This window comes from Prionailurus bengalensis, chromosome A1 (assembly GCF_016509475.1).
Source record: "Prionailurus bengalensis isolate Pbe53 chromosome A1, Fcat_Pben_1.1_paternal_pri, whole genome shotgun sequence".
Classification (NCBI taxonomy): domain Eukaryota; kingdom Metazoa; phylum Chordata; class Mammalia; order Carnivora; family Felidae; genus Prionailurus; species Prionailurus bengalensis.
In genome coordinates, this window is record NC_057343.1 from 189,032,840 (window position 1) to 189,046,198 (window position 13,359).

The 13,359-nt window shown below is 47.7% G+C and overlaps 1 protein-coding gene across 1 annotated transcript; it reads right to left on the reverse strand.

Annotated features, from left to right (window-relative positions):
- Positions 1 to 635: 635 nt before the first annotated feature.
- FABP6 (fatty acid binding protein 6) lies at positions 636 to 6,126 on the reverse strand. The gene is made up of 4 exons (XM_043568413.1): positions 5,942 to 6,126; positions 4,564 to 4,739; positions 3,186 to 3,275; positions 636 to 767 (listed from the first exon to the last, which is right to left on the reverse strand). The coding sequence occupies exons 1-4, from the start codon at positions 6,006 to 6,008 to the stop codon at positions 714 to 716; spliced, it is 387 nt and encodes a 128-aa protein (XP_043424348.1). The 5' UTR covers positions 6,009 to 6,126; the 3' UTR covers positions 636 to 713.
- Between the last annotated feature and the right edge of the window lie 7,233 nt (positions 6,127 to 13,359).

Genomic DNA, 13,359 nt, shown 5'->3' on the forward strand with positions numbered 1-13,359 from the left:
CAAACCAGGACATCCCAGCCCCTTCTAGTCCCTCTTGCCCCTCCCATGGCCCCTTGGCCATCTCATACTCTCTGATTTCTCCTCAGCCCTCATTGGTCCTTCTGGTCCCCCTTTGTGCCACTAGGTAAACAGGCCCAGAAGGATGCCTCCACGGCCAATTAACAGCAGAGCCATGGCAATGCCAAAACACCTTCCTGGCTAAGCCCTGGTGTGTCCCTCCTTTGTCTGCCAGCCTTGGAGCCTAGGTCCACGGCCCTTTCCTGGAAGTGCCACACCTACTCCTACCCACCGTCTGACACCTGCCCTGTGGCCCCTGTGAGAGTCCGTGTGTTACCTTTCCCAGGTGACATCTATCTCTCTAAAGGAGCCCTGTCTCCCTACCCACAGAAAGATGGGTGGCAAGGTAGGGTGAGGGCACATGGAAGTGTGCCCACCGTGCTTCTTGAACACCACCTTTGGCTACTTCCAGGGGGGTCAGGAGTATTGCAGTCCACATTCAAGCCTCCCTCTGCCATGTTGCAGACTGTACAGGGTCTCCCAAGGTTTGGCCTATGCAGCCGTCCTGAGTCCTCTCCCACCCCCAGCGAGCTAGAAACCATCCCCAGACAGCAGAAAACAAAAAACAAAGACAAAGGTTTGGAGCAAACAATGTCTGTTCTTATCCCAGCTTTCACTGCTGGCTTCGTAGCCCCCTGGGAGCCCCGCCTGCTTGCTCAGGCCAGCCTCTTGCTCACACGCTCATAGGTTACGCCTCCGATGGTGGAGATCTGAAAGAAGCAGCGGGAACAGAGGGAGTCAGTGCAGGGGTCGCTAAGTGACATGGGGCACAGCTGGAGGAGGACTGGCCTCAGTCCCAGCCCTGAGTAGAAGTGAGCGGTTGCACCACTCCTCTGAACTTCAATTTCCCAATTTGTTACACAAGTCACTGTGCAGACTCAATGTGGCGAAAGTGCTAAACAGATGTCAGGGCTGATGTGGCTCTTTGTAGTATAACCTTCCACCTGTCTGTTCATTGAAGTTCACCCACTTCAAGCACTTGCCTTGCATTATCCCATTTAATCCTCCCAACAATGGTGTAGCGTTGTGCCCATTGTACAGATGGGAAAACTGAAGTCTAGAGGAGTCAAGTAAGCCCTCTAAGATCAAGAGGCCACAGCCTCTGCACACACAGCATTTATGGGGCACCTGTGTTCGGTGATGGGAAGATAGGGTCCCTGCCCCCAAGGAAGTGTAAGATTTCTTGAGAGAGGCAGGTGAGAGGATGCTGTTCCATGAAGCCCCACTGTGTGCTGTGTCCTGGACTTGAGGCCATCAGGGACCCAACATCGTGGGGCACATACATATCATCAATTGGTCCTGAGACCCAACAGAGGAGGCTGCCTTCTCACGGGAAGTGGGCAGGTGGCAAATGGAGTTTTGTCAAGGGCAGCAGTGTGAAGTGATGTGTGATTTGTACATGGAGCAGGATGGAGCAGAGGGGGAGCTGCAAGCAGGAAGGAGGCTGGGACTTGGTCTAGAGCCATGGTGAGAACATGGCAAGCGTTGCTGATGGTGGCCTGGAGGGGGAGGACGGATGGCCACGTAATGCACTCCCTGCTGGTGGAGGACAGAGAAGTCCAGGATGATTCCAGCCTCTGGAAATGGGAGATGTGCCCACCAAGACAGCTTCTCTGTGGTGCTTGGTCTGTGTGCATGTGCATTTGTGTGTGTGCATGCCAGTGCCCTGGTGCATACATGCATATGCACGTGTGTGTGTGTGTGTGCGTGTGTGTGTGTGTACACGTGACACACCCTGATCTCTGAGCACTGCTCACACCACACAGGCTCCATGGTCAGGAGACCTTAGGAATCAGGAGACAGGTTTGTTCAGTTTGGGGAGATCGATCCTCTTGTTGGGCACAAACCTGCTTCTGGGTCTCCTGCCCTGGGTTCTCCCCACACACCTCACAGTTTGGGGAGCTTTGCTTCTGGGAGTCAGAACCCACTGGCTGACATTTAATGTAAAAATGTGTCCAAAGCTTTTACCAGATTCTCTAAGAGATCAATTTCCATCCAGGAAAAAATGGATAATCACTTTTGATCTTTTATATATTTTTTAAAACACTGGGCATCTTTTTCATTTTTAGATTAAAAAAAAAAAAATTAGAGACCCACCAGCCTGGGAAGAGCTGGCAGAGACCTAGTCTAGAAGTCAGCCAGTGGAATCAGCCTCCAGCACAAACTAGCTGTGTGGCTTTGGACAAGTTACCTGTTGTCTCTGAACCTCTATGGCCAGTCTGTAAAATGGGAATAATGAGAGGTCATTGAGTCTCTTGGACCTCTAGACTGGGTTTGAGATGAAGAAAACAAGGGAGAGAGAGAGAGAGAGAGAGAGAAAGAGAGAGAGAGGAGAAGGGGGCAACAAGGAGGTGGCAAACCCTACCTCCCTCATCACTTCCCTTCCGGAGAGCCTTGGGAGGGTAGACTGGACCCCAGGGAGCTCTGGCCCAAGACATAGGATCACAAGGTGGGGAATGAAGTGTGGAAATGCCTGCTTTTTGCTTTTAATTTCATACCCATTTCTTTCACCTGGGGAAAATTCTGGAACCCCGGGAAGAAGTAACGGGCCTCCAATCTGTGTTTACAGAGCACTAAGTGTGGGAAGGGGCCATCCACAGATGTGTGTGTTATCCCTGACTGCATTTTTTAAAAGGATTAATTCAATGCCAATGTTTAATAGTCTGGAGATTTCACAAAGAAGTGCAAATTTCCAGCTTCTCTTGAAAACTCAGAAGGTCTAGCAGAAGGGCCTGGAGGACGTGGAACAGTATGGTGGCTGCCCTTGCAGGGCCCACCCAGACTCCCCCCTTCACCTAAACTCTGGGCTTCCACACTTGTGCTCCGGTAGTGGCAGAACCAGACTGCCAAGCATCAATTCCCAGGACTGTCGTAGAAGCTAGGTGCCCTCCAGCTCACCGCTTAGCTCCCGGTGCTTCAGTCCCCTCACCTGGAAGATGGAGATAGAACCCCCGCCTAACAGGTTGCTCTGAAGATCAAACCAGATGACGTACACCGGGTGCTCAGCACAGAGCCTGGCACACAGGACATGCTCACAGAGCCAGGACCCAGAGGCCCGGCTCTCAGGGGCCATGCTGGAGGCAGAAGAGTGTTCTCATCATTATCCCAGGAACGAGCAGGACACTCACCTCCACCAGCTTGTCACCCACGATCTCCGAGGTCTGGTGATAGTTAGGGAAGTCTGCCACTATCTTCCCACCCTCCATCTGCACGGTGGCCTGGGAGGGAAGCATAACACTGAGCCTGAGTTGGCAGACACCCCCAAATGCAGGCCAGCCCCCCAGGGAGGAAGGGCTACCTACAGCCATCGCAGCCCCCTCTGGCATTGTTTGCCTTGTAGATAGATATACGATGACCTATGTCTGAAGATAAGGGTAACAAGCACGAGTCGCTCAACCTTGCTGTGCCTCAGTTTTCTCCCCTCTAAAGTGGGGGTAGTAACTGGACCTACTTCAGAGTTATTACGAGGACTAAGCAATTTCATATGACATGTGTAAAGTGCTTGGCACGGTGCCTGGCACATGCTGAGCACACCTTGTTAGCCACGGAGTTAGTTACGATCCTCACTGATAGGACAACGATGATGTCAGCCAAGGATGTGGGTGCAGCTTCGTTTGTAATTGTAAACAACCTAAATATCTAGTCTGGACTGTCCACTGGTAAGTAACCTAAATATCTTATCAACGAGGGAGTGTTAGATGAATGGTAGGCTTTCCATACTACAAGATACTATGCAAGCATTAAAAAGAATAAGGCAAATCAGTATGTGCTGACTCAGAAAGACATCATGAGAAATGGTTGAATTTTTTTAAATACACAAGTGACAGAACATGAACGTTATGACTACTTCTTCTCCACTGGGGCAGCCTAAGGGGCAAAGTACGCACGGTCATGACTGGGGCTATAGAGAGAGGGGACCCAGAATGCACGGAAGACCTGAGGGACCAGGCTGGGTCGGATGAGGACAGTCACCTTTTACTTCTTTCTTATGTAAGATTGTGGTTTCAAACCCACATGAGTCTGATTCTAGGGTTGTCAATCTCTAGGCTACGTTGGAAGGCAGCATGAAAAAATGGTTATGCTCTCTGAAGCCAGACTGCCTGGGTGTGAAGGTGCACCCATGCTATGCAACCGGGACAAGAGGGCAAGCTGTTTAACCCCATGGCTCAGCCTAACTCCCTCATCTGTAAAATGGGATAGTAAGTGTAGCAACTTTGTAGGCCTAACTGCATTAACATATGTGAAGTATTCAGCAGGTGTCTGGGATATATTAAGTGCTTGGCACATGTTAACAACTTTTAACAATTTCGTTACAGTGTCTGTTATGGGGGTAGCATTAAAAACCAGGAGTGGTTAAGTTGCCAAGTAACACAAGTACTTAGGGGCTGGAGGATAGACTTGAGAACAGAGCCTCAGCTTGGGGTATAGCCCCAGGGGACACGCTTGAGACCAAGAAGTTAGCCAGAGGCTTGGGGAAGGAGGGAATGGCGGCCAGTGGCCTCTCACCTTGAACTTCTTGCCCCCCACAGTCTCCATGTCACATTCTTTGCCGATGGTGAACTTGTTGGTCATGGAGTGGCCGCTCGGGTAGTGCTGGGACCAGATGAAATTCTGCCCGTCCTGCTGCACCTCCGTGACAATCTTGAAGTTTCGGCCCTTTTCGATAACATCGCTGGGGAGCCCTGGCCCAGGGACAAGTAGAGCAGCTGTGTAAGAGCTGCTTACAGCTTGTGGCTTTGAGAGAGGGCTTTCCTCCCTAGTGGCAGGCTAGCGCAATGGTTAAGAACACAGATCCTAGTTCTACCATGAACCATGAGCTTGGATGAGTCAGTCACTACCTCTCTGAGCCTCAGTGTTTCCATCGACAAAGTGGGGATAATAAGGCCCATTTCACAGGGCTGTTGCAAGGTTGAAATCAAAGTGATAGTGTCTTGTAAAACTTCTGGCATATAATTGACAATAAATAACAGCTGCTCTTCTGATAGTACCGTAGCATACACAGACTGCCAAGCTCACAAAGTCCTTGAACGAATGGGACCACCAACACCGTCTCCTAAGGCTCTTACTTCACAGATTAGACGATGAAGACCTGGACCAGGAAAGGGGCTTCTCAGCATCTCAGTGGAGGCTAGCAGCAGAACCAGGTCTAGCATTCAGACTGGCTCCCTTCCATTCCACATGAGACTGTTGTAGGGGAAGCCAGGCACCGATCCTTCAGGGCCACTCGCAATAATTGACCCAGAAGGACTCTTGTCTCCCCTGTGCCCTGCTCTCAGGGCCTCTCTGGCCACTGGGAGGTAGGGCAGAGATCCCCCGGGCTGTCCCTTGACTCGTGACAATGGTGCTGTCTCAGACTTAGATAGTGCACCAAGACTTCTGCAGGATTGTCAGGACAGCTGTCCTGTGGGTTCCTCACACCCAGTGCCACAAATGGAGTGGTGAGAGGAGTGGCATCTTTGATCTCTTCCCGTAGTTCCTAGCACAGGAAGAGAGGCCCGTGTTTGTTGAATGGCCAAGTGAATGCATGGCTTTTCAAGCCTGGTCTCTATACTGACCTTTTGGTTACCTCTCCCCAGGCAGGATGTGGTGGCCCCCCTCATCATCTCATCATAGGGCCCTGGGTTCTAATGATCTCTGTCCCTATTTACAGTGTGACCTTGAGGCACCCCATCAGTAGCATCAGGCTGGCCCTTGCATATAGCAGGTGTTCAGTATACATTTGAATGAATGAATAAACCAATCAGGTCTCCACCTCACTAACTACTGGCTATGTGACCTTCGACTAGTCACTCCACTCCTCTAGGCCTCAAAGAGTTTGGGTTCCTGGCCCCAAGCTGGCTGTGACAGACCAGCCCTGGGAAGGGGTACTCATGCACTCACTCACCAAGACGCTTCATGAACTCGTCATAATTCTTCTCACTCTCGATCTCGTACTTGCCGCTGAAGGCCATTCTGCTGGAGAGCCGGAGGGCAGACAGCAGGGGGATGAGGGAGAATGGTCGTGGTGCTGAGGGGCCTGGTGCCCCAGCTTATAAACTCTTCCACATGCTGGAGCTCGGCCCCTAAGTCACCCCACCTCTCCCTCCAGCCCCTGAAGAGGAAGCACTTGCCACTTTACAACGTGGGCAGGACCTAAGAGGAGCAGAGCCCTGAGGTTAGTCACCCTGGGGAAGAGCTGGCTGTAAGCCCACTGCCGCTCCCAGCAAGGACGAGGGCAATGCCATGGCCTTTGAGGCCTCATCCGCCACTGCCATCCCACCCCCAAAACTTCCTCCTTGCTCTGCCCTCCAGCCACACTCTCGTCACCCCTTATTTACTCGTTCACCCTCTCATCCATTGACCAAAGTGCACCAAGCACCTCCTGCATGCAGGGCTGGCACTGAGGAAACACAGATCCATGAGACATATCCCCTTTCCCAAAGAGCTCCGTGTCTAGTCCTGAGACGAAACACCTGCCTGCAGAGAACCCTCAGCAGGCAGCATGTTAGTCCTGAGACAGATGCAGATGTGTGGCCTGGGGCTCCAGGAAGGAGTGAGCTCTGCAGCTGGGGTCTGGTGCATGTTTGTGTAGATGGCAATGCTGGTCCAGAAGGAACAATAGGATTTGGATGTTTATTTTCTTTTTCTCTTTTATTTATTTTTTTTAATGTTTATTTTTGAGAGAGAGAGAGAGAGAGAGAGAGAGACAGAGAGACAGAGAGACAGAGTGTGAGCGGGGGAGGGGCAGAGAGAGAATGGGAGACAGAGTCTGAGGCTGGCTCCAGGGAGCGGTCAGCACAGAACCCAATGCGGGGCTCAAACTCACGAACTGTGAAATTAAGACCTGAGCTGAAGTCCAACTAATGCTTAACTGCTTAACTGACTGAGCCACCCAGGCACCCCATGGATTTGGATATTTAAAGAAACAGGAGGGCTGGAGAACACAGGGCGATGCTATTCTAGGATGAGCAGAAGCCTTCAGCTCTTCTCTGTTTCCTCTCTCATCCTTGCTTTCTTTCTTACTGACCCTAAGTATAGCACATAAATAATAGCCATGATCACCATGTAAATACAAGAGTCCATTCTTTTTTTCTTTGCTCAGCATTAGTTTGTAAACACAGTCCCATGTTTCTATAAAGCTGCCTTTTTTTTTTAAGTTTATTTATTTTGAGAGAGAGAGAATGAGCAGAGGAGGAGCAGAGAGAGAGGGAGAGAGAGGATCTGAAGCAGGCTCTGTGCTAACAGCAGAGAGCCTGACATGGGATGTAACCCACGAACAGTAAGATCATGACCTGAGCCAAAGTCAGACACTTAACCAACTGAGCCACACAGGCACCCCCCCTTCATATGATTTTTTTAAAAAGCATCTCCTTAAACAGAAGCCCCAGGATGGGATTCCAAAATTATGGGATCTGGAAAATTCTTATAACTCTTAACATGTTTTGCCAAGTTGGGACTGTATTGGTTTGACATCCAGCTTGTCTGGGTGCTGAATTTCTTGGGATGCAGAGTTTAGACCATCTTTGGCACTTTCCCCAAACATACCGTCCCCCAACATCTCAAACTATGTCATCTTGATAATCTATTTCTTTTCTTTTTAATAAACTTTATGGCTTTTAATTTTCTGATTATAAAAGTAGTTGATGTTCACAGTAGAAAAACTGGGAAGAACAAAGGACAAATAAACTAAAAACTACCTAAATCCCACCAAAGGGCCTTATTTTTCAATTGTGAAATTAATACATACTCATTGTTTAGAAAGACAAACACTCAGGGGCACCTGTGTGGCTCAGTTGGTTAAATGTCTGACTCTTGATTTCAGCTCAGGTCATGACCTCACCGTTGGTGAGATTGAGCCCTATGTCAGGCTACACGCTTAAGATTCTCTCTCTCTCTCCTTCTCTGCCCCTCCCCCACTTGTGGTCTCACTCTCTCTCTCTCTCTCTCTCTCTCTCTCTCCTTTAAGAATAAATAAACATTTAAAAAAGACACTCAGAAACTTTTTAAAGTAAAAGTGAAAGTCCCACATCCCACTATATCTCATTTTCAAGAATCAGTTGCTGTTAAGTTCAGAATATATAGCCTTCTAGACATTTCCCACATGCATACAAATATATTTTCTTTTTAACAAAAATGAAATCCCATGATACTGTTTTATCTTGATTTTTTCCCATGGACATTAATGGATCTTATTTCTTCATGGAAACTGAAAAATATCCTATTCATTTTTTTAAAAGTGTTTTATGTTTATTTATTTTTTGAGAGACAGAAAGAGACCAAGCTGGGGAGGGGCAAGGAGAGAGGGAGAGAGAAATCCCAAGTAGGCTATGTGCTGTCAGCACAGATCCTGATGCAGGGCTCAAACTCACGAACTGTGAGATCATGACCTGAGCCAAAACCAAGAGTCGGATGCTTAACCGACTGAGCCACCCAGGTGCGCCCCCATTCATTATTAAGTGACATTCCAAATGGATAAATCAACTAAGAGTACATTATGTCACCTGATCTAGGCATGGGAAAACATGGAGCAATTGCCATCTCCCATAAACCTTGGAGGAAAATAATTTCACCGCAGTAACTGGCATGTAAGTTAGGTAGAAGGTGACAGCTGACAGGCAAGCTAGGGAGGCTTAGGGGATGGCGTATAGTCTCCTGGATTCCTCTGAGGTCTCTAGTCTTGGAGGAAGTGTGTACTTTTCAGAGTTCCACCTTCGTGCCTTGGCCTGCCTGGACTGACTGCTCACCTCTCATCTGTCTTTCCAAATTCTAACTGTCCTTCCAACTCTGCTTCCTCTAGGGATCCTTCCCTGATTCCTCCAACCTATAGAATGTCTCTTGCAGGAATCCCCATAGTGTGTACCATCTGCTTATAATGGCTCACGGGGAGACCTGGACTTTACAGTCATATGCATTAGTCTTCATGTATTAGCTCAGAGACTTCAGACACACTGCTTTCATTCACTCAGCAGACATTAGCTGAGCACCTAGTGTGTACTAGACTCTGGAACTGCCAAGTATCTGCCCTCAAGTCTCATGGGGGACTCAGGCTAGAAAACAGGGAGTTACAACCCAGCGTGATAAATGAGATAAAGGCCATAACATGGGGATATTGTAGAAAATAGAGATGTGAGCCTGACCACCTCCTAAGGATCAGGGAAAGCTGATCTGAGAAGAATTGACCAATAAGCCAAAACCTCAACCTACTCATTATTAAATGGGGATTTTAAAAAAGCCATCTTCCAGAGTTTTAATGAAATTAAATGAGTACATAAATAAGGTGCTTAGCACAGGATCTAGTATTTCATAAGTGCTCGTTGAATGATACTGTTATGCCCACTCATTGGCAATTTGTCCAGCCTTTTGAATTTGCTTGTTGTCTTGAATTAATATTTATTTATTGTAGCATTAATTTAATTCTTCACAAAGCATGTCTTTTATGGCCCAATTAGATTGTAATCCCTTCAAGTATAGAAGCTGCACTTCATACTTCCTTGTGAATGTGTACGTGAGAGACACTAGAATACCACTGATTTCATTTTATTTGTTTAGACCAGTCTGCAATAGGCTGTGAGGTTGTGTTCTGTACAGTGTGGTCCTCATCATACACTGCTAAGGGTGTGGGAGAAGAAGACTTGTGAAAAATAGAAATTCCTGGGCTCTCCGGTGCCTGGGTGGCTCAGTCAGTTAAAATGTACGACTCTTGACTTTGGCTCAGGTCATGATCTTAGGGTTCATGAGATCAGTACCACATTGGGCTCTGTACTGACAGTGCAGAACCTGCTTGGGATTCTCTCTCTCCCTCTCTCTCTGCCCCGCCCCTGCTTGTTTCTCTCTCGTGCGCGCACACTCTCTCGCTCTCTCTTTCTCTCAAAATAAATAAATAAACTTTTTTTTAAAAGAAATTCCTGGGCTCTGACCCCCAGAAGTTCTGACTTCGTAGGTCTAGGTGGGGCCCTGGAATCTGCATTTGACACACCCCCAGTGATTGTGCTGCACAGTTACCCTGAGGAGCTCTAGGCCAGGGGATGTGGGCAGCATGGACCAGACAGCCTCTCCAGGGCCCTCCAGCTTCCTTTCCCATTGACTTCCTTCTGCATGGTCGAAACTGTTTTCTCCTAAATAGCATCAAGGGCAGGACGGGTGAGGCGGGGGTGTGTGGGAAAGAACAACACTGTCACCCGGATGCCTGACTCAGCTGTGCTCCTCCTCTCCCCTTCACTGGAGTTTATGTATGCATCTGACCCTCACCCCTTCTCCACCTGCGCCCTGCCTCTTTTCCTCTTCAGCTGGGGTTCACGTATTTGTTCAGACACTCACTGAGAACTTTCCAAGAGGGATAAATGAACTCAAACTGCCTCCATATCTCAGTGAGTTTTTATGGGGCAATTGAACTAACAGAGAGAGACTCTACCCCAGTGGAGATCAAGTAGGACTCCAAGGCCAATCCCCTGGGCCACTCCAACTTCCCACCTGCACTCTGGCTCCTACCTCAAATCAGCCACCATTATTCTGAGAGTAGCTAGCCTAGAGAGTGGGAAATGCAGATGCTTTAGTCCATGGTTGGAGCAGTAGCCTTCCTCCTAACCCCCCCACCTCAGAACCTTCCAGTGCCTTGCATGGAATAAGTGACTGATCAGGGTTACACATTCCTTAATCAAACCTCCTTCCTCTTCTTTCCTCAACCCAAAATCTGAAGTGCTTCTTGGGGTTCATCCTAGAGTGTCAAGGCTAAATGGGATCTCTGAGGGCAATTTATTCCATGATGATTCTCCCAGCTCTCCTCTCAGGACTCAGCATTCCCTTGGAGCTTCCAGTCAGTACTTTGTTTACCCACAGTTGGAAGCAGAAGAGATGGAGACTCTGAGGCCAGAAGGCCTGGGTCTGAATCCCAGATCTGCCATTCACCGGCTGTGTGACCTTGGGCAAGTCATGTATCTTCCTGTATTTTTGTTTTCCCATGAGTTAATTAAATAAGTTAATCTCTGGAAAGCATTTTCTGCAGAGCCTGGCACAGACTACAGACATACCTCGTTTTGTTGCACTTTGCTTTATTGTGTTTTGCAGATACTGCATTTTTTACAAATTGAAGGTCAGGGCAACCCCAAGTCAAGCAAGTCTACCGGCCCCATTTTTCCAACAGCACTTGCTTACTTTGGGTCTCTGTCACATTTTGGTAATTCTAGCAATGTTTCAAACTTTTTCATTACCATTATATTTCTGATGGTGAGCTGTGATCAGTAATTATGACTGGAAGCCCAGACGATGGTTAGAATTTTTAGCAATAAAACGTTTTATCATTAGGGTATGTACATTGTTGTGTTTTTTTTTCAGACATAGTGCTATTGCACACTTAATAGACTAGAGCACGGTGTAAATATAACTTCTATATGTGCTAGGAAACCAAAAACTTAATTTGACTCACTTTGTTTTGATATTCGCTTTATTGCAGTGGTCTGGGACTGAACCCACATCTCTAAGAGTTGCCTGTAGGTAAGAGTGTTATGTAAATGTTGCCGTGGCAGGCTAGCTGTGTAGCTTCAGTGCTGCTGTGCCTGGCCACCAGCTTTGCAGTAACAATCAACTCCCTCTTTGCTAAGTGTCAGAAGCCCCAGGGTCCCGTCCTCATTCTTGTCTATTCTCTGAGCACTCACTTCCCTGATGAGCTTGCCCAGTCCAAGTCTTTAAGTGTCATATATATGCTGATGACTCCAGCTGTTCTCTCCGTCTCAGACCTCCTCTATGGACTTATGTCCAACTGACTACCACCTCACGTCTTATGCCATCTCAAATTTAACATGGTTAAAACCCCCTGTTCTTCAACCCTCAACAAAGCCTCCTCCTCCCCTGAACTTCTCCATCTCAGTTGATAAGAAACCCACCAGGAGCCAACATCTATCCCGAACCTGTGATGTCCTAAATGTTTTACATGAATTATCTGCTCAATTCTCTCAACCAATCGGTTAGGTAGTATCCTCATAATATACTCACCATGTAGATGAGGAAACTGAGCCTCAGAAATGTCACACTCAGGTGGTAATTAGAGACCGTAGCCTGGCTTCAGGTCCTGCCCTCATGTCGTCGTCTTTTTCTTCATCGTCTTCGTCTTTGTCTTTGTCTTCGTCTTCTTTTCTCCTGCCCTCATGTCCTCTAAATACAGCAATTGGTTTGGATGCAGCCTCCAGAACCAACTAATTCTTGTGTCGAGTGTTTGACACATGGCATCTGGAACTTCCAAGAGAGCTGTTATTATCCCTATTTACAGAAAAGAAAGTCTAAGCCCTGAAAGGTTAGATGACTTGTCCAAGGTCACACAGCTTGTTGCTGATGACACTTGGATTTGAACTCAGTTCTCTCTGACCTGAAGTGGTACTTAACACCACTATGGATCCTACCAGATCCCTGATGAAAAGCAGAATATCGGTCTCTGGTTCTAATGTCAGAATTATGACCCACGCATTCATCAATTAATTCATTCAATATACATTTACTGAGCACCAGTCTATGTGTTAAGGAGCAGAGATGCACAGCAAGAGAAAACAGTCCCCACCCCAATAAATGAAGCTCGGCCTCATAGCTCATTCCCCTTTCCCCCATGCACCCCCCTAATTTTAGCCTCACTTCCTTTCCTATCCAGCCCATTGATGCATCACTTTCTCTGCCAGGACCCTCAGTGTTCATTGGTTGGCTTCCCAGGCCCCATCCTTGGACCAAAAAACCCCTGTATTTTCACCTCCCATCTCCAGGATTGCTGATTACAATCAGAAGAAAAGGTACAGTGTAGGGAAGGGAGAGTGACACCACTACAAGTTCATGATCCTCCCTCAGCCGGGTATTGAACACTCACTAGTCTTTCCCCTCATCACTGGGTGGTTATCAACTCTTATCAAGTCTCCTACATCATCCCCACCACCCAAGTCTACCTCAGTCCCAGCCATCACTTTAATGACCGTATACAAATCCACATTATGGATATATCACAACTTAGTCAACCAGTCCTTATTGTTGACGATTAGGTTAGGTAAGAAAAAGTACATACATGAATAAGAAACACCACAATGTGGAGAACACAAAAACAAAAGCATTATTCAAGACCATGAATTAACATGAAGAGTATTATTTGAGGCAAATGGGGTGGGGCTAAAGTTCTGGTAGATGTTCATGGGTCATAAACCAGTACAGCACAGTGACCTCAGAGATGGTCCCTGGAGATTAGATGGGAAGTCCTAGACAACCTTTGGTCTTCAGGACAGCCTCTTCACTGGAGACAGTATTCACCAAACAGGGCAAACCCTTGTTTTCTGTCTCTGCTCTGTGTCTCTGACT